The sequence below is a fragment of the Letharia lupina genome, assembly GCF_014066315.1.
Source record: "Letharia lupina isolate WasteWater1 chromosome Unknown contig_15, whole genome shotgun sequence".
NCBI classification, from domain to species: Eukaryota; Fungi; Ascomycota; class Lecanoromycetes; order Lecanorales; family Parmeliaceae; genus Letharia; species Letharia lupina.
In genome coordinates this window covers 20,767-43,036 of record NW_023502984.1, presented here as the reverse complement: position 1 = coordinate 43,036, position 22,270 = coordinate 20,767, and the positions used below count along the sequence as shown (strand labels likewise).

At 47.8% G+C, this 22,270-nt stretch overlaps 8 protein-coding genes across 8 annotated transcripts; 5 read left to right on the top strand and 3 right to left on the bottom strand.

The window, feature by feature from the left end:
• Nucleotides 1-98: 98 nt before the first annotated feature.
• Nucleotides 99-608, top strand: HO133_002454 (uncharacterized protein; the record flags this gene model as incomplete). The annotated part of the gene is made up of 1 exon (XM_037293380.1): nt 99-608. One exon carries the CDS (start codon nt 99-101, stop codon nt 606-608), a length of 510 nt encoding a protein of 169 aa, XP_037150209.1.
• A 346-nt stretch (nt 609-954) lies between these two features.
• Nucleotides 955-2,234, bottom strand: HO133_002453 (uncharacterized protein; the record flags this gene model as incomplete). Its single annotated transcript, XM_037293379.1, has 2 exons — nt 955-1,666; nt 1,723-2,234. The coding sequence occupies 2 exons, from the start codon at nt 2,232-2,234 to the stop codon at nt 955-957; spliced, it is 1,224 nt and encodes a 407-aa protein (XP_037150208.1).
• A 1,953-nt stretch (nt 2,235-4,187) lies between these two features.
• HO133_002452 (uncharacterized protein) lies at nt 4,188-6,686 on the bottom strand (the record flags this gene model as incomplete). The annotated part of the gene is made up of 2 exons (XM_037293378.1): nt 4,188-5,801; nt 5,919-6,686. The coding sequence occupies 2 exons, from the start codon at nt 6,684-6,686 to the stop codon at nt 4,188-4,190; spliced, it is 2,382 nt and encodes a 793-aa protein (XP_037150207.1).
• Nucleotides 6,687-10,517: 3,831 nt separating this feature from the next.
• HO133_002451 (uncharacterized protein) lies at nt 10,518-11,268 on the top strand (the record flags this gene model as incomplete). Its single annotated transcript, XM_037293377.1, has 2 exons — nt 10,518-10,833; nt 10,919-11,268. The coding sequence occupies 2 exons, from the start codon at nt 10,518-10,520 to the stop codon at nt 11,266-11,268; spliced, it is 666 nt and encodes a 221-aa protein (XP_037150206.1).
• Nucleotides 11,269-13,040: 1,772 nt separating this feature from the next.
• On the bottom strand, nt 13,041-14,688 carry HO133_002450 (uncharacterized protein; the record flags this gene model as incomplete). The annotated part of the gene is made up of 8 exons (XM_037293376.1): nt 13,041-13,225; nt 13,302-13,314; nt 13,384-13,473; nt 14,062-14,119; nt 14,173-14,383; nt 14,435-14,456; nt 14,558-14,625; nt 14,676-14,688. The coding sequence occupies 8 exons, from the start codon at nt 14,686-14,688 to the stop codon at nt 13,041-13,043; spliced, it is 660 nt and encodes a 219-aa protein (XP_037150205.1).
• A 680-nt stretch (nt 14,689-15,368) lies between these two features.
• HO133_002449 (uncharacterized protein) lies at nt 15,369-15,867 on the top strand (the record flags this gene model as incomplete). The annotated part of the gene is made up of 2 exons (XM_037293375.1): nt 15,369-15,602; nt 15,664-15,867. The coding sequence occupies 2 exons, from the start codon at nt 15,369-15,371 to the stop codon at nt 15,865-15,867; spliced, it is 438 nt and encodes a 145-aa protein (XP_037150204.1).
• Nucleotides 15,868-17,162: 1,295 nt separating this feature from the next.
• HO133_002448 (uncharacterized protein) lies at nt 17,163-17,945 on the top strand (the record flags this gene model as incomplete). Its single annotated transcript, XM_037293374.1, has 1 exon — nt 17,163-17,945. The coding sequence occupies one exon, from the start codon at nt 17,163-17,165 to the stop codon at nt 17,943-17,945; it is 783 nt and encodes a 260-aa protein (XP_037150203.1).
• An 875-nt stretch (nt 17,946-18,820) lies between these two features.
• On the top strand, nt 18,821-21,020 carry HO133_002447 (uncharacterized protein; the record flags this gene model as incomplete). The annotated part of the gene is made up of 7 exons (XM_037293373.1): nt 18,821-18,911; nt 19,172-19,233; nt 19,393-19,740; nt 19,794-20,197; nt 20,253-20,390; nt 20,444-20,558; nt 20,622-21,020. 7 exons carry the CDS (start codon nt 18,821-18,823, stop codon nt 21,018-21,020), a joined length of 1,557 nt encoding a protein of 518 aa, XP_037150202.1.
• Nucleotides 21,021-22,270: the final 1,250 nt, after the last annotated feature.

Sequence of the window (22,270 nt, the reverse complement as noted above, 5' to 3'; positions counted from 1 at the left end):
AAACGTGCAGCAGAGTTTGCGTACCTCATAAGTACTTATAGATTTTATAACTTGCTCGCTCACACTGGACTATTCCTCCTAAAAGCACTCTTCGCAAAATGCCTTCAACAGGCTTCCTCCGACTATTACCGGAGCTGCGCAACACGGTCTACCAGCACATCTATATCAGAGCAAGGCGCTACGTGTCTGGTCGAGACTGGTCTAGCGCCACCTACGGCAATGGGCTATTCTTCACATGTCGACAGATCTACCAGGAAACCATCCATCAGTACCATTCCTTCGACTTCGTCTTCCTGACCGGTTCCACAACGGACTACAGCTGGCTTGATAAGATAGGCTCGGAGGTCAGGAACAAGCTGTTAAATGCAGCGGTCGACACGGAGTCTTTTGGGGTTGAGCCAAGAATGTTTTTCTATATGTTGTCACGATGTGAACAGCTCTCGCGGAAGATAGGTATCCGCCTAAGCCGTCTCATTTCCATGTGGCAGAACGGTGCCTTTGAGTCCATGCATGGCTTTCATTGGGCTAGAGCTATTGCTTCACCCCCCGTCCGGGTGGAAGTACGTGTGGGAAGCACATGGGTGAATGGCATCTTGAGTTTCCGCTAGGTAGGCGTAGAGAAATCGAGAAAGAGCGAGCGGGCTATGATAGCGAGGTGGTAAAGTTGCTGCCGCATATGAGAGGCCAGTGTCCGATGAATTGCAGGTTGCATGTTGGGAGAGCAGGGAGATGCACGCAGGCTAGCGTTCATGTCATCTGTGATTCGAAATGTGCTTTTGGTATCTGATGGCCTTGATGCCAGATTCAAGGCGGTTCACCGGGCCCGAGCGTCGTTTATTGAGCTGAAATCAGGTTTTCAAAGTGGTATTAATAACGCAGCGCTTGAACTTGCAGACGTTTACGCTGCGACGCCGCTTTCACGTGTATTTATGATCCTATTAACCTCGGCGATCTTCATTTTGTACTATTCGCTGGATTTTCAGCCGCAGCGAGAGCAGATTTGACCTGATTGATGACAGCTCGAAAAAAGCTGGACTTGTCAGCTTCGTCGTAAATGATTTGCTGTAGCCTTGCCTGGGCCCGGAGTAAATATTGGGTAGTATCATTGCCATCGTGGAGACGGTCGAGCTTTTGTGTCAGATCTCTTGCTTCCATCAACCGTGTCCAGTAAGCATCGATGTTGGCTTGGTAACTCGTTTTCTCCAGCGGGATCTGAAGTTCATGCGGGGCCCGCTCTAATCTATCCAACCATCTCTGCACCGCCCCAAATTTGTGCTTCTTCAGGCCGCAGAAGTGAATCAACATGTCCCCATCCTGCACCCGAGGCAAATGGTTATGGGAGTATTCAATGCCGTTGAACCACTCAACCGGCTGGTATAAGACGTGCTCGCGGTAGCCGACTCGTTTGAACACCCACTTGAATGCTGTCTGTTCTGCGTTGTGATCAATTTCCACGTCCGTTCGTAGGTCTGGGAGCGCAGCGACCTCGGTCAGCATCTTTACGCTCCATTCATTTATGCGGACGAAGAAGACGCCGGCGTTGAAGCCGCTTCCGAATCCCCAGTCTCGGCCGCCGAGAAAATGGATGTCGGAGAAGTCGGATGGGGGCAGGAAGAGGGTCCAGGGGATGTTTGGGTTCAAAAGGATCGTGTCTGAATCGAAGAATCTAGCTGGCGAGTCAGCTTCAGGATTAAATCGAATGAGTCTCGAATTGATTCTTACACGAGCCATTCTGCGCGCTCATCCGTCGGCTTGGCCATCTCAGCAACTGCAAGGGATAGCATGTATAGCGGCTTGCTAAAGACCAACTCCATCCACTCTCCTTTTCCCCTCACGTCTTCACGCAGTACATGGGTTGGGTATCCCCATCTTTTGCCGTATTCGATATGAGTAGCCATGCACCGTTCGTCAAGGGCATCGTTTGTTTCATTTGTCGCGTTGTAGACGCGCATGCTGACCTGTCGAATCTTGGGTCGTAAGACATCTGGTAAGAGAGGGTCGATCGCAGATGTGTTTGTGTTCAAGGCACTCGGGGCACTCGGAGGCGTTTCTGAAGAGACATTTGCGAAAAATTGACTTTTGTGTGCTAAATAGAGGACTTGAGGTCGGAAAATGCAAAATTGAAAGAATGCGAGGAAGGACAGTGCAACGAGTGCTACATTTGGCGGTGGTGAGAACATTTTTCCGCGAGTAGGCACTTCAACCAGATTTGTACGAACGTGAAAGGAGCGCATGGAGATGGTGAAGATGTCATTTAGCTGCTGTGCTCCAATTCCGGCGGCGCTCAGCACTAGCGAGATTAACATTCCACCGTGTGGAATGCAGGTAGATCTCCGCCATTTGCGAGACACAGAAGTCCAACATGTCTATACCTTCCGTCTTGGACATGGCAATTCAAAGGTACCAGCTCTCGCTCAGCTCTCGCTCAAGGCCAGCAAACAGGCTAGGAAAGTGATGAGCTGTCAGCAGGGGAAACGGGCAGTCAGCATACAGACGAGGGCGATGACTATTGCATATTGTTGTATGGTGGCAAGGTAATACTTCCGGTTCCGTAACATAAAGGGTGATGCTGAGATTAGAAGGGAGCGGCTACTTCAGCCACTCAACCCTACAGCCTTAACGATCTTCACGAGGCTAGCATACACTGGGTTAGACTCTGTCTTAGCGTCATCCCAAGTCAAGGATTTTAGGTGTGCAAAGGTTCACAAACTCAACTGGATATAACGTCTTCAAACAATCAACTACAGATGAGACTTTGAAGATGGTGGAGAGTGATTCAACAGTCGCAAATTAGAAAACAATCGCCTCGATCGAGCATCGATGTGAAGACCGTGAAGGATCTATACGTTACAAGTACGAGCAGTCCTATCTAGCTATTAGCGGAGTCCAGTCCTTTTTCGGTACCTGCTGTATCGTATCAACACCTTCTCTTCTCTAGCATGCCTTCAAGCCTGTTATAACACAATGGATCGCGGTTGGGAGCAAATTACTAATTCATAGCCCGAAAGTACGAATCCCTACGGGTTCATACCCCTAATTGCCGAATCATACCTCATCTTTTGGTAGGATTTGGTGTAGGGGTATGATTCGGTGATTTGCCCGTTGGTGGCAGACGTCGTACGCACAGGTCGCATAGGGATTGTAAACCTTCCCAATGAGACCGTCTTCAATATCGCAGCAAGATGGAGAGACACGGAAGCTTCGCCTCAAGAATTACGTATAGAAGATCACTTGGTCGGAAATAGTTGTGCGTTTCTGGACAATGAGGAACATATCTATCAGCGCCTAGGCCACCATTCTGGCATTGTTAGGTGAATTGAAATCTCGAACGAAGGCATTGAAATCGCGTTGATGAGATAGTGATCGCTTCGTAGCTGCTTCGAAACACAGCAGCCCCCGTCCCGTCTTATTGCCGGATGGATCCTAAAGCTAGCGAGAACGATCGAATACATACACTCCAAAACAGTGATCATATCCGACATTGCTTCCGAAAACACCCTGCAAGATGACGATTTGGCTACTAAAATTTGCGACTTCAGTTATCCGGTCGCCATGCCTCTCGATGCTGATGTGAGCCAAGCCGAAGACCTCGGTCTACGTAGACATACCGACATCTTTCAATTTCGCTCACTCGCGGCTTCGGAGAGCAAGACTTCGTCTCTCGTCACCTTGTTGGTTGTTCTCTATAGAATTTCTGCTAGGACGGGAGTTTGGCTTTCTATGTGTTGTTTTGGTAGTTGCGTGAGTCTCGATATTACATGGTGAATAATGAAGGAACGAGATAAGTACACCAGGTCAAGAAATCGGAAGGGGCTGGAAGGAAGATGATGGCGGTGACGGGAAACTACAACATGGACAAGCCGCACCACAGGTTGATTGCTGCTGGCCTCGAGAAGCAGGAGCTCAGTTTCTGCTTGGTGCATCCCAAGAAGACTACTACTACCCAGAAGATATCGGGGTTCTCGAGTTTCGAGTCTCGACGATTGATATTGAACTGATGGCTCTTGACTATTATGGTATGAGAATATATGGCTACGTATCAAAGGCTTTTACATTATCATCACCTTTTCTGCTTTCAAAGGCTTTCCGTCGTCATTGTCAAAGAAGTTTGAAGCCACCTTTATGACTGAGGGGGCATTTCATTACATTCACTCGGTGTTGACCTCAGCTCATGCTACTACATCCCCTCATGCAGGACCAACCTGTTGCTCCCACTCCGGCCAATGCATCAGCACTGCCTCCGACCCCGTCAACGTCACCTGAGTGGCCGCATCCCCCTCATTGTTCAGCGCTAGTTGATAACTACCAGGATACAGCACCGCATCCCCATTATCGGCGTATCGCGCCATGCTGCCGATACTGACCGGAATAGTCAGCGTGCTGCTCGCACCCGGCGCGATGCTGGCTAGGCGCTCGAAGCCAACGACCCACTTGTTGGGATAGGGTGCCGGTCCTGCATTGGTGGTGTTGGCGAAGAGGATGGCGGAGTAGTCGGAGGCGACCGAGCCGGTGTTCGTGACGGTCACGGTGTAGTTGATGAAGGGCATGAGGTCCGTGTAGGCGTAGCCGGGATGCGCGGCCGAGGTCAGATCGGATGTGCTGAATGTTGTGGAGGCGTTGGAGGAGGAGGCGGAGATGCTGAAGTTGGTGTAGAAGAGTCCGGTGCCGAATTCGTAGACTGGTTCGCCTGTGTACCATTTGTAGGTCTGGCCTGGATTGCTACCATTCGGGCGCAGGTTCATGTCATCTTGGGAGAACTGAAGGGCATATTCAGCTGGGTATTGCGTGGTGATAAGGCGGCCGGCCGGTGCCCGAGCGCCGGTAAGAATGTCGAGAATGGCTTGACCGCCTGATTGGCCTGGGTAGCCGCCCCAGACGAGGGCGTTGACGTTGGGATTGCTCTTCAGGGATGAGGAGTCGATTTGACCACCACCCATTTGGAGGACTACGACAGGTTTGCCCATTGAGCTGAGCTGGGAGATGAGATCTAGTTGGTTGCCGGGCCAAGAGATGTTCATGCGATCTGAGCCTTCGGCTTCGACTGTGTTGTCGATACCGCCAGCGAAGATGATGACGTCGGACATCTTGGCTGCAGCCATGGCGCCGGCGAAGTATTCGGTTGAGTTCGACGAGATGTTGGTGCCAAAGGCGTAGTTGACTTTGAGACTGGACGCCTCAGCAGCGGCGAGAGGGCTGAGGAGGTAAGGCGGTGTGCCAAAGTAGTTGCCTTGCATTTGCACGGTTGCGTTAGCCCAGGGACCAATGAGAGCGATACTGCTCGTAGATTTGGATAATGGTAGGGTGCCATCGTTCTTGAGTAGGGTGATGCCTTCGACTGCAGCTTCGTAGGAGATGTTTTGCGCATCGGTGGACACAACGTCGTTCCAGGTGAGTTGACGGTACTCGCTGCCATTGCCGTCGAAGTACCCGAGACGAACAAGATTGGAGTACAGGCGTCTCACACCCAACTCAATTTCCTCACGAGTGATCTCTCCAGCAATGATGGATTCATTCAGATGATACTGGTAGGTTGTGCCACAGTCGATGTCGGCGCCAGCTCGGACGGAGTCAGCCGCAGCACTGGATGTGTTCAAAGCATACATGTGGGGATCATAAATGTTGTACGCAGCATCGCAGTCTGTGGAGACATAGCCGTCGGTAGTATCGAACGTCCAGGAATCGCGGAGAAGAGTCTGCAAGAAGAAAGAATTGGCGCAACTTGGGACGCCGTTGACTGCATTGTAGGAGCACATGACACTGTTGACTTTTGCATCCCTTGAGGCGGTCAGAAATTGTGGCGTCTGGAAACTCTGAGTCAGCAACGCACTCTCAAAGCAAAGCCCTGGGCCAACTGATAGAAATGTAACATGTCTTGCCACTTTCCCTTTTCAGGAGACATGTCTAAGAGAATCACTTACGTAGAATTCGGCAAGGTCTTGCTGAGTAATGATTGCATCATATCCAAGGCGGGATCGGTTGTCATAGTTCTCCAAGTCATAACCGGCAAAGTGTTTTGCTGTAGCAACGATCTTGAGGTGCTCTGGTTCAACACCGCCTTGCATCCCCGTGATGTACTCGTAGGCATACTGAGAGACTACGAAGAGATCTTCACCAGGTGTCTCTTGCCCACGGCCCCACAATGGGCTACGGAACGCGTTGATGTTGGGGGCATAACTGTCAAGACCGTATCTTCCCGCATTGCTGAAGGCACGAGCTTGCGTAGAGATCAAGGTCCCAATTTGATTGATCAGTGTGCGGTTCATGGATGCCATAGATAGGATTGGCATGGGGAAGGAGGTCGCCCATTCGTATTGGTCGCCGGTTTTGGCGAAGTTTGCACGGTCCAATCCATGAAGAGCTTCGTTCCAGACCTGGTAATTGGGAAGGCCAAGCCTAGGAACACCTGGGGCTGTATTGCCGGTCTGGTTAATCAGCTCCTCCAGGGTAAACAGGGAGATGAGGGAAGAAGCGCGGTCCATATAGCTGGCAGATAGGTTGCATATGGTGTAGGTGCTGAGAGGTCCGCTTGTGCAATCAGGGAAGGATAGATTGAGGGTCTCGACGGTCTGAGGTGTCAAGTCAGGCTGTGCCTGGGAGCTGTAGTTGCTTTCGCCATACGGAAGGTCCTGCGCGAAACTCGCCGACGCCAAGAAAGAGGTGATGAGGATGATTGAAATTGCAAGCATCTTGAGAGCTCGGATGAATTTACGGAAGGACGTGACGACGAAACCGACACATCAGTCGGCATTATGCTGGTCTTTATACTCCCTCGGTGAGGCTATGAGAAAAAGGAGGAAAGCCGTTGCTGCCCTGGTCGATTCCCTTGTAACCCCGCTTCCATGTCCGGCGACTGTACCATTGCTCAAAGCCACGGCTATGAGATGAAGAAAGGTTGTGAATGGTGCCAAGGCAAGCTCCGGGTAAACATGGGGAATTCCTTGGTATCCCCGCAAACAACCCCGCAAAAACACAATATATTCGTTCCTGGATATATGACGAAAGGAATACTTTTATGCTTTTATGCTTTTATGCTTTATTATAGACCCCCCCACCCAGGATCAACAAAACAGCCACCCCAGCCAAACCAATAGTACGAAGCAAACACCACACCCTAACCCCAAAACTCACACAAACCCTCAATAAGAAAACCATTTACAACCCCCCCCAACCCAAATCCCGTGAATATTTCAATAAAGGAACAAAAACATGAAAAAAGAAAGCCCCAACAAGCATGTGTAACTCTTCTTTCCAAAGGGGCTGTGTGGAACGATTTCAAAGAAAATACCTTATTATATAAAACTAAAAAAATGTAGGCGGTTATCTATAGATGCGGGGAAAGGGAAAGACCAATTGCCTAGCCTTGCGGGATCAGCCGTTTAGCCTGAATGCGTCTTGCCAATGACACTAAAGATATACTAAGGTACCTTGGTCCTGATTCTCGGCAGATGTAATTCATCAGCATCCGATCCGCTTCCATGTGCGCTATGACTTGCCTCCGATGCTTTACTACACGGCTCCCTTGACAATCAGCCTGTTCCTAGGCCTCACAAGCTCCATCTTAGAGTGCACAGCCGTAGAAAGGGTCTGGGATATATGTCATAGACTTACTCCTTACCACTTGCGAGTCTGCACTTAGTCAAGCTCTCGCCGACGAGATCACTGCCCACCTCCCAATTTTTCTTGGGACGAGGGCGGGCCAAGGCTTGAGGGGAAGCCGAAAAGCGTCTAGTGGGAGTCGAAGACGAAGTTACGCAAGTGCAAGTGGAATTGCTCATATGCTGAATGTCGAGATAATGCTTAATAAAGGTTAGCTCGCGAAGTTGCATCGTTTGCGACTGCCTGCAATATTGCGTTGCGCTCCAAACGCTAAGCATTGTACGCCAACTCCGGCCAGGCAAGCAGCGGATGGTCCTCCAAACTGGTCCAAAACTCCATGTCAAGATTGTTACTCAGCCACATTTGATCATCCAATGCCTCTTCCGTGAGCGTGTCCAAAGCAGCGGCGGGCTCGGCATCTTCAATTTCACCCTAGCTGTGTTCGGGCGATAGTACTGTACCCAGTATCGCTTGGAGCATCTCCATGGCTGGGTCGCAAATGACAAAGTTTCCATTGGTTGGGCGAACGATGAAATCAATGGACGAGATTGAATTGCTCAGGCTCTGGATGATTTTCGAGCGTGGAAAGTCAGGACTTGCCGGCAGCTTGCGGCGCGAGTGATGCAAAAGCTCGAGCGCAAGGACTCCTGCCGGTGGAAGTGCATGTAATGCGATCGATACAGCATAAGCCATCTCCTGACACCGATATTACCTCACGAGTAGTTACCAGCCAAGGCAAATCACTGGAGTACCATCCTTGACGGTGGCGATTGCCAGTCAATGTGAGTATGCTCGACAGTAGAGATCTTGAAATAGTGACAAGCTCAGCCGGTGGGACCCACGATCGTTTTATTAGTTTTCTTTGTAATAAAAACCGTCGTAGACAAAATCGAATTGTTTGGAGAGCTGGAAAAAGTTTTCAGATATTGGGCGCTCCAATACCCAGCGATCTGGTCGATCTCTGAGCGATCTCTGAGCTTCGAAGGTAGGAAGTGTCCCGCGCGTCGGAGACGTCCCTTGAGAGTTTTGAGCTGCAGATTATTCGCTGGTTCTGATGCTCTGTTTGGTGTGATACCGGGCTCCTCCATCCAGATTAGCTGTGTTTTGCGCCGAGAGAGAGTTCTAGTATCTCCTCTCGGAATTTGATGCGGATGACGGACACTCGGAGCCAAAATGCGTGACCCACAACGGAATTTAGATTCCAGCCTTCCTGGTCCGGATCACTCAAAGCACGGGCCTGAGCCTCACCATCCAGTGCTAGTTGACTGTTGACGGGCTTGGCTGCTGTCAATTGGTCATGGGCGCAGGGTGGTAGACACATCTTTCAGAGGCTCGCCGACGTTGACATCCATCACACACTGGCCTTATATGGTCGCATGGAAGCCTCGACCTCCTGCATGGTTCGCGAGAGAATTTCTTGCCGTTGCGTCGAAGAGCCACAGCCACCACGTCAGCAATTGAATCGGCCATCGAGTCTGTAGATTTGGTGGCATTAGTCGCTAAGGAATTGTATCGTTGGCAAGGCAGATGATCGAGGAGCAGACCCATGTGATTCATAGTACCTACCTGATTTTATAGATGGGAATGTCTCGAGGTCAACAGTCGCATGATCGACCAAGAGACACTGCGCTAGTCTAAAATAGTCTAGACTGCGTTGGCGATAGCGGCGCGTTAACAACTTTCGTGTCTCTTGGTCTCAACATAAAATCAACATCTGAACCTCGGAAATGTCTCGTCGTCCAGAAGACTATTGCGGACCGTGTAAGTTTCTCCCAGATTGTCAATATACCTTACTGCCTTGTGCCACCGTCAGAACGTCGCGGAATTGTATTTCTACTAAGCAGATGCTGGTCCGCCAATCTTACATACCGTAGTGGGCGTTGCAATGAAAACAACGCCTTGCATCCTGTAGCTGAGTGCGTTTTTGGATGAATTGGTTGCAAGGTTCTGCAACTACTGATCCCAAGGATCCCGATTGGCCTCTGCTCTTTGACAATCGGCGACCGTGGAGTGCAGCAGCCTGGTCGACGAGGCTGAGGGATGTTGGTCTTCAAGACCAGAGCTTGCTGATTTTTGCCTATCACTCTCTGCTGCCTTACTCAACAGCAACCCTTGATACAGATGGCGAGCCCCGTAAATTCCTCTTGTCGAGAATGGTCAAATTACAATGGCAATCTCTAGCAACGAAATCCTTTACGATAGCCTCACAGGTATGCCTTGTACTCAAGTCTGCAATGGCAGCCAATTGTCGTTTCAACCTCAAATTTTACTCTGCTTTCAGGTGCTAAGACCAGCTTTCCTACCAGGCCATGTCTTTCGCTCAAATCTGTGCTGCCGGCTTCCGTATCCTGAGTCCAGGAAACATAAGACCCGACCCGCTCGACCGAAATGTCTGCTCATATACTTAAGGAGATCTGATGGTGTTGTATCGTGGAGTTTCTACTCCTTCAGATTGCTCTGACATTGGGCCACTCCTTGCATACCGACCATGCTGTGCTGTCCTTTGATCTAGTGGGAAAATAAAAGTTTTAATGATCAGTTTTAATTCTTACGACTCCAAAAAAACAAGGTTTAGAACTTTCATCATCCAGACTCTCATTCTGAAAAGTTGAAGGCTAAAATCTCACCTCAGAACCTAAATCCTAGCTTGTCCGCAAAATTTTCTTCTCAACGAAGCGCAGTTTGAGTAGCACCAATCAGGATACGTGCGACTACGTCAGATCGTGGTTCTAGGCTGCGACAAGGGGTATCGTTGCAGAGGACATAAGCCAGCTTGGTACCTCCTACCCAGATCGTACCGATTGAGGACCACCGTTTGGCTTCTAGTCCTGAAGTCAGAAGCTCATATTCTCCCTGTATCCTTCAATGATTATATCACCCTCGCTACTTACTACTCGTGAATGCTGAGCGTGTCAGAAGTTATGGAGTCGACCCTAACCCTTCGCCTAGCTAACGAAGGTGACATCGACGCAATGACGACTATCACCACTACAGCATACCCGCTCGATGCCCAATGGCGCTATCGTTTTCCGAAGCTCAACGTCTACTCTGACGATCATCATGATTTCCTACGCAGCCGCCAAGCTGCTCACATAGCGAACGCTATGAGAGGAACGCAAGTAGTCATGCTTGCTGAAGCACCGAGTAATCAGAACCCAAGCGTGAAGAAGGTGGTGGCGCTTAGTGTTTGGCAGCTGCCCGGCACGTACATGAAAGAAGGCAATGGATCACCGAAGGGTTAGTAGGCAGGGACTCCGTGCTTAATGAGGCGGTGAATCTCAGCTCACTTATTGTGGGAGAGTCTTAGTCGAAACTTCTGCAGTCCAAAATCAGCGCCGCGATGCGGACATCCCACGTATGCAGGCATTCAAGAAGAGCCTGGGAGAAGCCAAAGAGATCCTTCTTGACAGAATATACGGAGAGAACCAACTGTTCTTGCTTTCGCTGGCTACACATCCAGATCATCATCGGCGTGGGGCTGGCACAATGCTCTGCAGGTGGGGCATGGCGAAAGCGAGGGAGGAGGGTTCGACCGTTACGCTGTTTGCAAGTGTGATCGGGAAGATGCTTTATGAAAAGCTGGGCTTCAAGCAGGTGGGAATGGCGCATGTGCAGGTCGACGGAGAGGAAGAAGGACTAGATATTCCGGCTATGGTCGCTGGTTCTTGGTGATGTCATGAATGTGGGGGACGGTTTCTCTAGCATGCGAGGGTTAGTACACCTAGGCGAAATCGGCTCGGGAAAGACAATCAACAGTGATATCTTAGGCCTGGTATCACACATTGAAAGCTAGTGGTCGCACAAGCGCTTCTTGCCGAGTCAAGCTTTGCGATCTTCACGCTGTCGCTACATGTTTCCGCTCAGCGAGGGTCTTGTAGTACCTTACGATTACAACGATCTTGCGATGATTTCCGAATCTAATCCAGACACCCGCACCACGCTCAGGGGATAGCACAGGACCAAGGCATTCTTTGCTAAGTCTCAATGTAGCCTCAACCAAGAGAGACCAAGAAAAAGCCTCTCTTGAGGAGCCTTGGTGCTGCATCTCGACGCTCACGGTGCACGTACTAACCGTCTTTTCGAGCGGGAGCTGATACGGATCATCGGGAGGACCGTTATGGAAGCTACCGACATTATCAAATCTCGGGAGCTGGTTGATAGCAGTGCGACAGTCTTTGAAGGCGGGGGTTTTGGTAAAGATGCTTGGTTTATCAACGCATTTGTAATCACCATCCGCAGTGAGCGATGTCAGATTGGATGTTCGAAGATTTTCGGTAAGAGCGTTGCATGGAAGGCAGATGATAAAGGTAAGACAGAGCTGGTAGGCGAGAATCATGGTAGGCTAATGAGGTCTGAGAGGTCGAGTCTCTTGGAACGCTGATTGAGAACTTCCGAATTAGAGATAGGTGCTTTCTGGTAAGCGGTCAACTACTGACCAGAAAGTAAAAGATAGTTGTGCTCTGGGTCTACATACTCATCAAGGTTCGCCCTCGAGGTAGACTCTCTTGCATACAAAGTTTCTTGTTTCTTACCATGTAAGAGTCAAATACTCTCTGACATCGCGGCAGGAGGCGCGACCCGCTCGAGCCGTTGGACTATCCGATCATGCAGGCTGCACCATGCAGAACTAGCCACAGAAGCGCGTCAATCAATCACTGAAGGGTAGCCGCAAGATGCTAGCATTCATAGCCACGGTTCAGATGTTCTGTGAAATTAGGCAGGAAAGAGCGCTAAACTTCTGACTGAGCATAATGATAAGAGCGAAGGTCATCTATCTGACTTGCTACCACGCCATTTCCTCAAGCAAAAGGATTACCTTCCGTGTTGGGGGCTGCCTTGATCTGAGCTTCGGCAGCGACACATGATCTGAGCAGGCCGGAGCGTCGGACGAACATCTCAATGGAAGGTGAGCAAGGTGAGGACGTACGTTGCGAGATTCAGCCCTTATATGAATCGTGTTTTAACATCCAAATCTAGATCTGATATCTGTGCATGCACGGTCCTCTCTGGAGATCCGGTACATGAGCGCTAAAGCTTGTGTTTGTTTGCGACAATGAATGACCCGTTTGTAGTGCTCGCCAATAACATCCGCAGCTTTCCGTGCTTTCTATCTCGCCAAAACGCTCTAGATCACACGGCTATTCTGTGTACAAGACACGCTCCGGGTTAGCTTTCACCACATGCTACGTGTGATCTCCAAATTTCTGATATGTGCAGTCTTCATCTACCATTTGTAGCTGCTGAGCGTTCACGGGCTTCCGCCTGGAGTCAAATCAACTTATGCGACGATTCATTTGAAAACGTTGTTTGGAAGTCGAGCATAATTGCCTAAAAATTCAGTCGCTGCAGTACGTTGAGCTTGCTTGAAGCTGGAAATTGCAGCTTTCCCAGACCACCTCACCATGTGAATTCACAAAAGCACATCATGTAGCCTTATCATACACTCATGGAGGGGTATTGACAACAATCCTCCCCTCGACTTCGTGCCTCGCAAGTCGCCGCAAGGCGTGATTCAGATCGTCGAACTCAATCACCTCCACCAACGGCAGAACTTTGCCCGCAACTGCTAGAGCCAGTAGCTCATCCATATGCTGAGGCGTTCCAACGGATGAACCTACAATGCATAGGCCTGATGCCCAGTCAGAATCAGCGCCTCGTGTCATGACAAGCTCACGTGAGGACGACGGGAGACAAGCTTTGCTGACCTTTGTTCAACATCTCGAAAGGACTAATCAGCAAATTCTCCGTAACCAATCCAACACATACGAGCGTACTTGTATCCCTTACCAGCCTCATTGCTTGTTTGTGTGCCGCCATTCCTGCCATACACACTACGGCATGTGCGCCGTAGCCATTGGTGAGAGCTCCCACAGACGCCTGAATGTCATCGCTATTAAAGTCTAGAAAGGCGGTGGTGCCGAGTCGGAGGCAGAGAGCGCGCATATATCTCCGTTATCTTGGCTTTCGACACCTCGCATTGCAGACATCGTACTTTTCCGGATGAGCCTCACAGCAAACGACCCTACAACTTCGTCAACGGTGACTTTGGTCTTTCCTCTCCCTCAAAAGCTCATAACTCCATTCGCGGGGTCTTCTTTGGGCTCTCAGGCAACACGGCTTCTGTGGAAGTCTCCCTGCCGTGGAGCTCTAAGCTGTCTTCTACAGACCCGTCAAGGCTAAAGCGCTTTTGGTTACTTCTTCTCGTATCTGCTGTCGAGCTAGGGCGACTCGGGTTGAGAGTCCGCGAGCCCAGATTCTGAACTGAGTGGATACATTATTGGAGGGTTGACGAGTTCTTGACGATGGCCGAGAAAGAAGGCATGCAAGCGCAGATCAGACCTATCTGTTGTTCGATGGTGCTCTGTGAAGTTAGCGGTTTCAGGAAGTAAGCTGAGGCGGTTCAATCCCTGTATGGGGCACGGACGTGACTAGACAAGTGCCTGCTAAAAGGTACGTGGCATCCACCTCCGTTTGATGAACTTGTAGTCGAAATATAAGGCCTACAAGACTCTTCGCGCAAGCTCTGAGTTGACGTTAGCGGAGTCACTTCTTCCTTGACGAAAAGACACAACATACATAGTTCCGATCATGAATACTAATATGATACCAAATTTCGCTTTGATAGAAAGCTGAAATTTTGAAACTGCTGCAATAGGAGCGCATAGTATATAAATGTCACTGAAAAGATTCACAGCCCCGAGAGCTTTGTTGGTGTCGACAACAGGTTTAACGTATAAGAAGATGTTAAGAAACATCAAAATGGTATATGCGAGAATACAAACGTCGTCTTTAAGTATGTTAGATATCTGGTGACTTTATCGGTAGCGAAGATGCGTACATATAGCAGCAGGAGTGACAGCCTGAGAAAGAGCATGGTAGGCGGTAAGACAATGTTGTTGTATCTCCCGAATTACATCGTGTAAGGTCATTGCGCAATGAGAAATCCTTTCTGTTCACTTACTCGGACTATGAAAGGGATTTCGGACCGCGGTACGTCCCATTGGTGCTTGCTAACCCCATGCAGTGACACTGATACGTAGTCAACAAAAGGATTGCCATACTTTGAAAGTTGTACTTACTCATGATCGCCATTCCGAAGCATGCAGTAAACCCCATCTATAATACCATATTGAGTCAAAAGTGTTGCGGTGTTGGGTTGAGCGAACCTACCGTCGCAACAATGCAGGCCACTAGACTAGTCAGCTAGCTAGCAATTAGCGAGAAGACGTTTGGTAGCTTACGATCGTCGAAGCCCGGCCTACGCTTGAACCAAACTTTGACATACATGCGAAGACAGACAAAAACATAGACTATTCCCAAAAAGGTAGCGCAAGGAATTTTGTAAATATTGGCGCGCTGATTGCGGGCCGCGAAGTTTGACACAATACCCGGTGGAAGGGGTAATGCGGGCGTAGTCTTGTACTTTTCGAGCTACCCCACAGAGAAAGAAGCTGGATTGACCGACATAACGGGGAATATCATCACTAGAAGAAATGATTTGTGAACATCAAGCGAGTAGATGCAGAAAGAGGTGCAAATTACGATGAGGCAACCGGAAGAAAGAGAGAAAAAAGAAGATCCATGGAGTCCCATGAAGCACGAAGCTCCACTGAAAGGGTTTTGGTGCATTGCTCATTATGAACTCAACTGACGGCGCCGGATCTTTGGGATCAGTACGTGGCGTAAATAAGATTTTGTATTCGGACCCACGCTTCCGGCGATTCTGGTTTTGATGTGAATGAAAATACGTCGAACTTCCCGTCGCTCCTGGTATGCCGCCTAGCAGTCGATCCTTGCCCACCAGTGGCAGTGGGGCTGGAGGGAACAACCGCAAGCCACAACAGCCGCAGTTACATCAGCAACTGATGCAGGTGACGCTCGAAAGTGGTATCATAGGGAAGTCCGGTCTGAAAGTGGAGTCCATGGATGTTACCAAAACAGCGATACTGCTGGCGGACGGAGAGGCAATTTCCACAGACGTGATCAATGCTGCAGACAGTCTCCACGTAAGTGATGCTGGTTCCGAGAGCCGACGACCTCGTTGCTGATGGATTAATTACTCCATAGTCGGTGGTCAGGTCTCACATCCTTGATAGCAAAAAATCCTTCCCACAGCGTTCAACTGGCCAGAGCGCGATTAGATTCATGCTGCCCGAAGCCGTTACGCAGAGGGACAGTATCCTGTCCACTGCTGTTAGCGATGATGTACTCATGCTCTCATGGAAAGGCAATGACAAACGCGTTCTCGTTCCAGTAGACTATGACAACTAGTTCAATGTCACGTGCACTTACCCGAGCAATGTTTTCAACCAGCAGACTTTCAGTAACAATTCTGCCGCTACTATTTGTACGATGACTCTTGATCTATTTAATGACTTTCCAAGGTTGACCCTTTTGCCATGCAGCATATAGTCAGAAGGTCTCTTACGACATCATTCTTGATATCTGTACTGATTTGATCCTATCACAAAACGACTCTTCTCACTGGCCGACCCGGATGGCTTCAGAGTATGGCAATTGAAGGATATGGACGACCACTCCAACTGGAGTCTCAATCATACCACTCTTCCGGGGGCGCTTGCCACCCTGTCTTGCCATTCGGGTTTCTTTCGGGTTCTCTGGCGCCTCAACGGCGATCGAAATGGGTTCACTCTCTCAACTCTGCTCTGCTACCGCTTGATGTGCAAGGAGGAGATACTGTTGGCCGTCTGAAGTTGTACGAGGAGATCCGGAGGCCACGCGTGGCAAAATTGCGAGAGTCATTTTTGATCATTGCGAAGGGGTCGGAGCACGGGAAATCCATACAGGATCCTAGAGTTTCTCTCTTCTCATATGCCGTAGAGCACACCAAGCATATTCTGTCTAGATATATTGGAATCAGCCAATAGGAGGCCAGCATTTCTACACACTACTAAGTTCCAAATAGGTGTTGTGACTACGCCTTATGGTGGCAAATAGCCTTAGCGTGGCTTCACACCATAGATAGGTAGTCACCTCCATCCTTCCTACATACTTCTTCATAGAACATGACAATAAACAACTATTCTTCATGATATGAGACCATTGAATGCACACCATTTCCAATAAGATACTTGGAGATAGGTTCAGGGAAAGATGCACCGTAGGCCTGATACCCGACATACTTTCAAAACATCACAATGATTGACGGGTAAAATTTGAAAGGAGCAGGATTGAAGCGATAAACTACACACGAAAGGTACGTGGAGAGTTTGACTCCCAGATTGCCTCTTGTCCTCATTTGCGATCTGGGACCTCCGCGTAATCTTGATTGTTTTGAAGGCTCACTATCGCTGGTCAATGAGCCGAACAACTCCCGGGCCATCGCGCATGTAACACAACGCTTTTTAACACCTTCATCGAGCAGTGCGTAAGATCTAGCTAGATTGGTACAGTTAATGTGTTAAAGAAACCTCCTCTGGGCCCAGGTTTTTATAATGTGTTAAACACCCCACTAGTTCGCTCTAGTGCCTTGGCACCGCCTATTTCAAGCAATCTTTGTATCACATAGCTAATGAACAATGAAAGAACCTTCATAATGTAACGAGATGGCCTTTGCAAATTCCAAGCAGTATGCGACTGATGCCGATGAGGAGATCATACCAACGACAACCATGATCAAGAACCTTCCCATCCACTGGAACACTGGTCATCTGCTACACCTCATGAGCCAAATGAAGCTCCCACCACCAAGGGCTTTGAACTATCTCTACGACGAATTCGATGACTTTCGTGGCATGGCATTTGCCACCTTTGCCACGTCGGAGGAGGCGCGGCAAGTGGTCCTGGAGCTCAATTACCATCAAGTGTTCGGACGAAAGCTGAATGTACAGTACAAGAGGAAACACCCTTGGGTCATAGCAAGAGAGGACTTCTCTTGGCGGAAACCTTTGCAGCCAACCCATAGTTCACACACAAATGATCGATACAAGTCGTACCTGCACCCCCAAGAGAAGGGTTGTCCAGTGCCAAGGCCCACAAGACAGCAGACGCCACCTTCGGAATCCTACAATTTGCTCATGGCCTACCAAACAGACCCTGTCGAGAAGGAGAAACTCAAAAGAATCCTTGTGCAAACAGGGGACTACCAAGAAGCTATCAATAAGTTCGCGAAAAACAGAGCGCTGGAGTCGCAAGAAGTGGAACATCCATGGAGTATGCAGAATCGGCCGATATTGGAGATGAGGCCGGCGACATTAGGGGACCTGCAGCAGATAGCTGCCATGGAGAGTCGATTTGGACTTGGTGGCGAAGCCTCTTTGAGTGGGTTGCTCTTCACCAACCACGAAGGGGACCGGGATGCCACGGATACGACGAAGGAAGGCTACTAAAAAGCGTTAACCTGACTTCACTGGAGAAAAACCATGAGATAACATCCGCAGAGCAGAGGCAGAGTTGGACAACGGGGGAGATCGAGACAGTGTTGAGTAGGCATGAGTTGGAGATGGGTTCATGGGGGTGAGAAGCAGGAAGGGACAGACACTGGAACCTACGAGAGGCGGTGATGAGTCTGACCGTAGAAGCTTGTTGCACGTGGGATGGGGGACTGGTTGTTTTGTTAGATGCTGGCAGGTCTTCTATTGCTCCTCCAGCTTGGACAGGGAAGGGTGAGGGAGAGCGTTGCGAGGTAGAGCATGATAGTCTCGTGGAAGAACAAGCTCATGGTTAATGTTCGTCTGAAGACAGGATGTAGACTGGTGGTGTATGAGGCTGTCTGATGCTGCAAAATGTTGCGTGTCGAGGAGCCCCTATTTGCGAGTATGTTGACCTTGTACTGTTGTAGATCCACCGAGTTTCGTAGCGAATACGGTGATGTCATGTGTGCCAAGAAAAACTGCCCCTGCAGATTGAGGCGTTTTTTGCTCGGCGCTTATCGGCGCTATCTCTGTTACTTGATCTTTACTCTACAACAATCGCTGGAGAACCCCCATCAGTCGGAAATCGAGACCTCAAGAATGGTTTGGAACGGGACAAGGAGGGAGAGCTCACAGCTGACTCGAGACTTCTTGGTCCATTTGGCAAATGCGCAGTCTAGGTAAGTGCATGCAAGAAGTGAACAGAGAGCGCCCAGCGATAAGCGCTCCATGCCTGTTAAGAAGAGTGTGTCACTGAATGCTGCCTAAGTTAGCCCGAGACATTTGGCATCATCTTCTCCACAAAGTACGAAAAGACACTGCCCGACAAGAACAAGCAGAACCCATTAGCCATGCTCAACAACCTTTGGCCTAGCTCCGCATCTTCATCCAAGTACACTCAGCTATCCGACCTCGAGCACTCGTCAGTGTCTCCTTCTTACGGTATTTTACTCCAGTTTCCCAAGCGTTGGCCCCCTGCCTTGATCATCTTGGTCTAAATGTGCTCTGGCCAAGACAACCAACGTTGACTCTACCTACCACAATCCCTAATCACAAAAGAGCCAGCCCACTTTCAATGCTTCAGTATTTCTTTTCCGCATAAGGGGATGGCTTTGCTCTCCTTCTGATACACTTATCCTAAGTTCGCTTCTGCTTCCTCGTTACCGTAGCATTGTAAGGTTCGTTGCTAAAACTGGTGCAAGGACTGTTGACGGGGTCTACCCTTCGAGGAGCCATAGCTGCGGTCTGCGGAACAGCTTTCCTTGTAGGTCTATCTTCCCATCCACTCTCATCTTTACTATATCAAGTGTGTTACCGTAGCGCCTACTTGAGTTATCTTGATCTTTGAAAGCTTAATGCGTACGTGACGTGTATGTCTTGGAAGTTTGACGGTCCACCTGAAGACTGACTCACATGCTACAAGCTTTTCGGCTACGACCAGGGTGTCCTCGGCGCTGTAATTGGCTTGCGCTCTTTTCGCGCCGATTTCGACAATCCAAGCGCCAAGCTCGAAGGCATCATCGCCGCTATCTATGACATTGGTTGTTTCATAGGCGCAATCGTGGCATTCCTGACTGCTGATCGTTATGGGCGGAAAGGTAGTATCAAGTGGGGATGCTGGATCATGGTAGTCGGAACCGTTTTGCAGACATCTGCAACGGAGAGCGTGCAGTTGATAATTGCCAGAACCTTGACCGGAGTTGGCAATGGGATCAACACAGTCAACGTGCCTGTCTGGCAAGCTGAGAGCTTCAAGAGCCATAATCGAGGGGTAAGTATATACAATTAGCCGATCATAGAAGCTCTCGCTGATGATGCGAACAGGCACTTCTCATCATTCAGAGTGCGTTGATCGCCTTTGGTCATCCACTCAGCACATTTATGGGCCTCGCCAGCAGCCAAGCCGAACCCTCCTCTTTCGCATGGAGGTGGCCAATCGCCTTCCAAGGAGTGTTTCTGGTTATCATTCTCATCGCTTTGCCGATCCTCCCAGAATCACCTCGCTGGCTCGCTCAACATGACAGGCTAGAAGAAGCTGTGGAGATCTTCGCTAGGCTAGAAGGCAGGGACGTAAGCATCGAGCACCCTAGTGTCGTTCGTCAGCGAGATGAAGTCAAGGCGTCTGTGCAACAGGAGCTTCTGCTAGGCTCGGCATCGTGGGGTGAGGTATTCACAGAGGGTAGAAATAGGAACATTAGTCGTGTGCTCCTAGGAGCTGGCCCGTATATGTACGTGCCTCCATCCTATCCATTCGCAAGACCGATGTTAACGTACTGGGGTCAGGATGAACCAGTGGTGTGGCATTAACTCACTGGCTTACTTTTTGCCCATTACTTTCGAGCGCAATATTGGGCTGTCCACGCAGCTTTCACTCATTATCTCCGGCGTGCTAGGATTCCAGTATTTCCTTATTTCTTGGCTGTTAGTCTACCCTCTCCACGAGCCTTCCTGAATTACCCCTGACGGAGTTATAGTCCATACTTTTTCATTGAGCACTTTGGCCGTCGCAAAATGTTGATGTCAAGCGCAGCCGCTTGTTGCTTCTGCATGATAATGATCTCTTCTATGCTGGCTTTGGATACTACTACAGTGGGTCCCTCAGTCTTCCCGTCTTAGGGGGACATCCAAGGCTGACAATCGTCTTCGCGACAGTCTCAATGGGCCTTCGTAGCCTTCACCTTCCTATTCTTCGACGCATTTTCCCTCGGGATTCTTCCAGTCTCGTGGATGTATGCTTCTGAAATCATGCCCCTTCGCACGCGCAACAAGGGCGTCGCTCTCGGTGCAGCCTCCCACTGGCTCTCTAACTTCGTCGTTGTCTACATCACCCCACAAGCTATTCAGGGGCTTGGGTATCGACTTTATCTAATCTGGGCTGCACTTAACGCAACTTTCGTGCCTATTACGTGGTTGTTCTATCCGGAGACGGCAAGACGAAGCCTTGAAGACATGGACGCCGTCTTTTTGAATGAGAGCTTTGGGGTCACGAAGACCAGAGAACCGGGCACCCGAACCCATGCTGAACCTCATGTGGCAACGGCGACAGATTAAGGGTGTAGGATAGCTCCGAAGAAATGCATGACGAGGAGCTGAGAGCCGAATACTCTTGGAAGAGTTATCAATATCAGCCCTGATTATACGCTGCGCAACGGGGCGGAGTGGGGCGGGGTTTTGGGTACCCAATACCACCCCGCTTCGGGTCGGGGTTTTGACGGGGTGGGGTAGGGTCGGGGTAATGTTTTCCTTCCGGGGTAATGGGGGTACCTCGTTATCCCGCCAAGTCTATCAATTAAATTAAAATTTATATATTATTTTTATATAAATATCTAATCGCGTATTAAATAATATTTTATTATTTAAGATTTTTAAATATATTTTTTTAAAAAAAAAAATTTTTTTTATAAAAATAAATATTTTTTTTTTTTTTTTTTTTTTTTTATAATTTTTTTTTTTTTTTTTTTTTTTTTTTTTTTTAAATAAAAAAAAAAAAAAAAAAAAAATTTTTTTTTTTTTTTTTTTTAAAAAAAAATTTTTATATTTTTTTTTATATAATTTTTTATAAAAAATTTTTTTTTTTTTAAAAAAATTTTTAATTTTTTAAAAATTTTAAAAAAATTTTTTATATATTAATTTAATATTAAAAAATTTAAAAGTTTTTTATTTTTTTCTACTTATCTTATTAAATATAGATATATATTATATTATATTATATTTTTTAAGTTATTATTTAATTAATTTTAATAATAATTTTTTAATTTTTTAATTTTTAAAAATTTATATTATACGAGTAAAGATCTATAAATTAAATCTATAATCTTTTTTTTAAATCGAGACTATCGAGTAAATTTCGATAAGCGAACTTTAATAAGTAATATTTAAATTTCTTATCTTTAAATATCTATAAGACTAAATTTAGTAATTCTTTTTTTATTTAAAAACTTATATTATATTCTATAATTTAAATAAAAAAATTTAAAATTTTAATAGAAAAGAAAAAAAAAGTTATTTTAAAAATAAATAATATATATCTATTTTTTTTTATTAAAGCTATTCGAAAGCTATCGACTATCGAGCGAACTCTAATAAGCGATATTTAAATTTCTTACGCTTTAATAATTATAAGATTAAATTTTAGAATTCTTAAAAATTCGAAAAGCGTAGACTACGCTTTAAAATTTAAAATTTAAAATCTTAAAAAGTTAATGAAAAATAAAAAAGTTATTCTATATATTAATAATATATATCTATTTTTTTAATAATTATAAATATTAATTTATTTACTTACGATATCTAATTAAAAG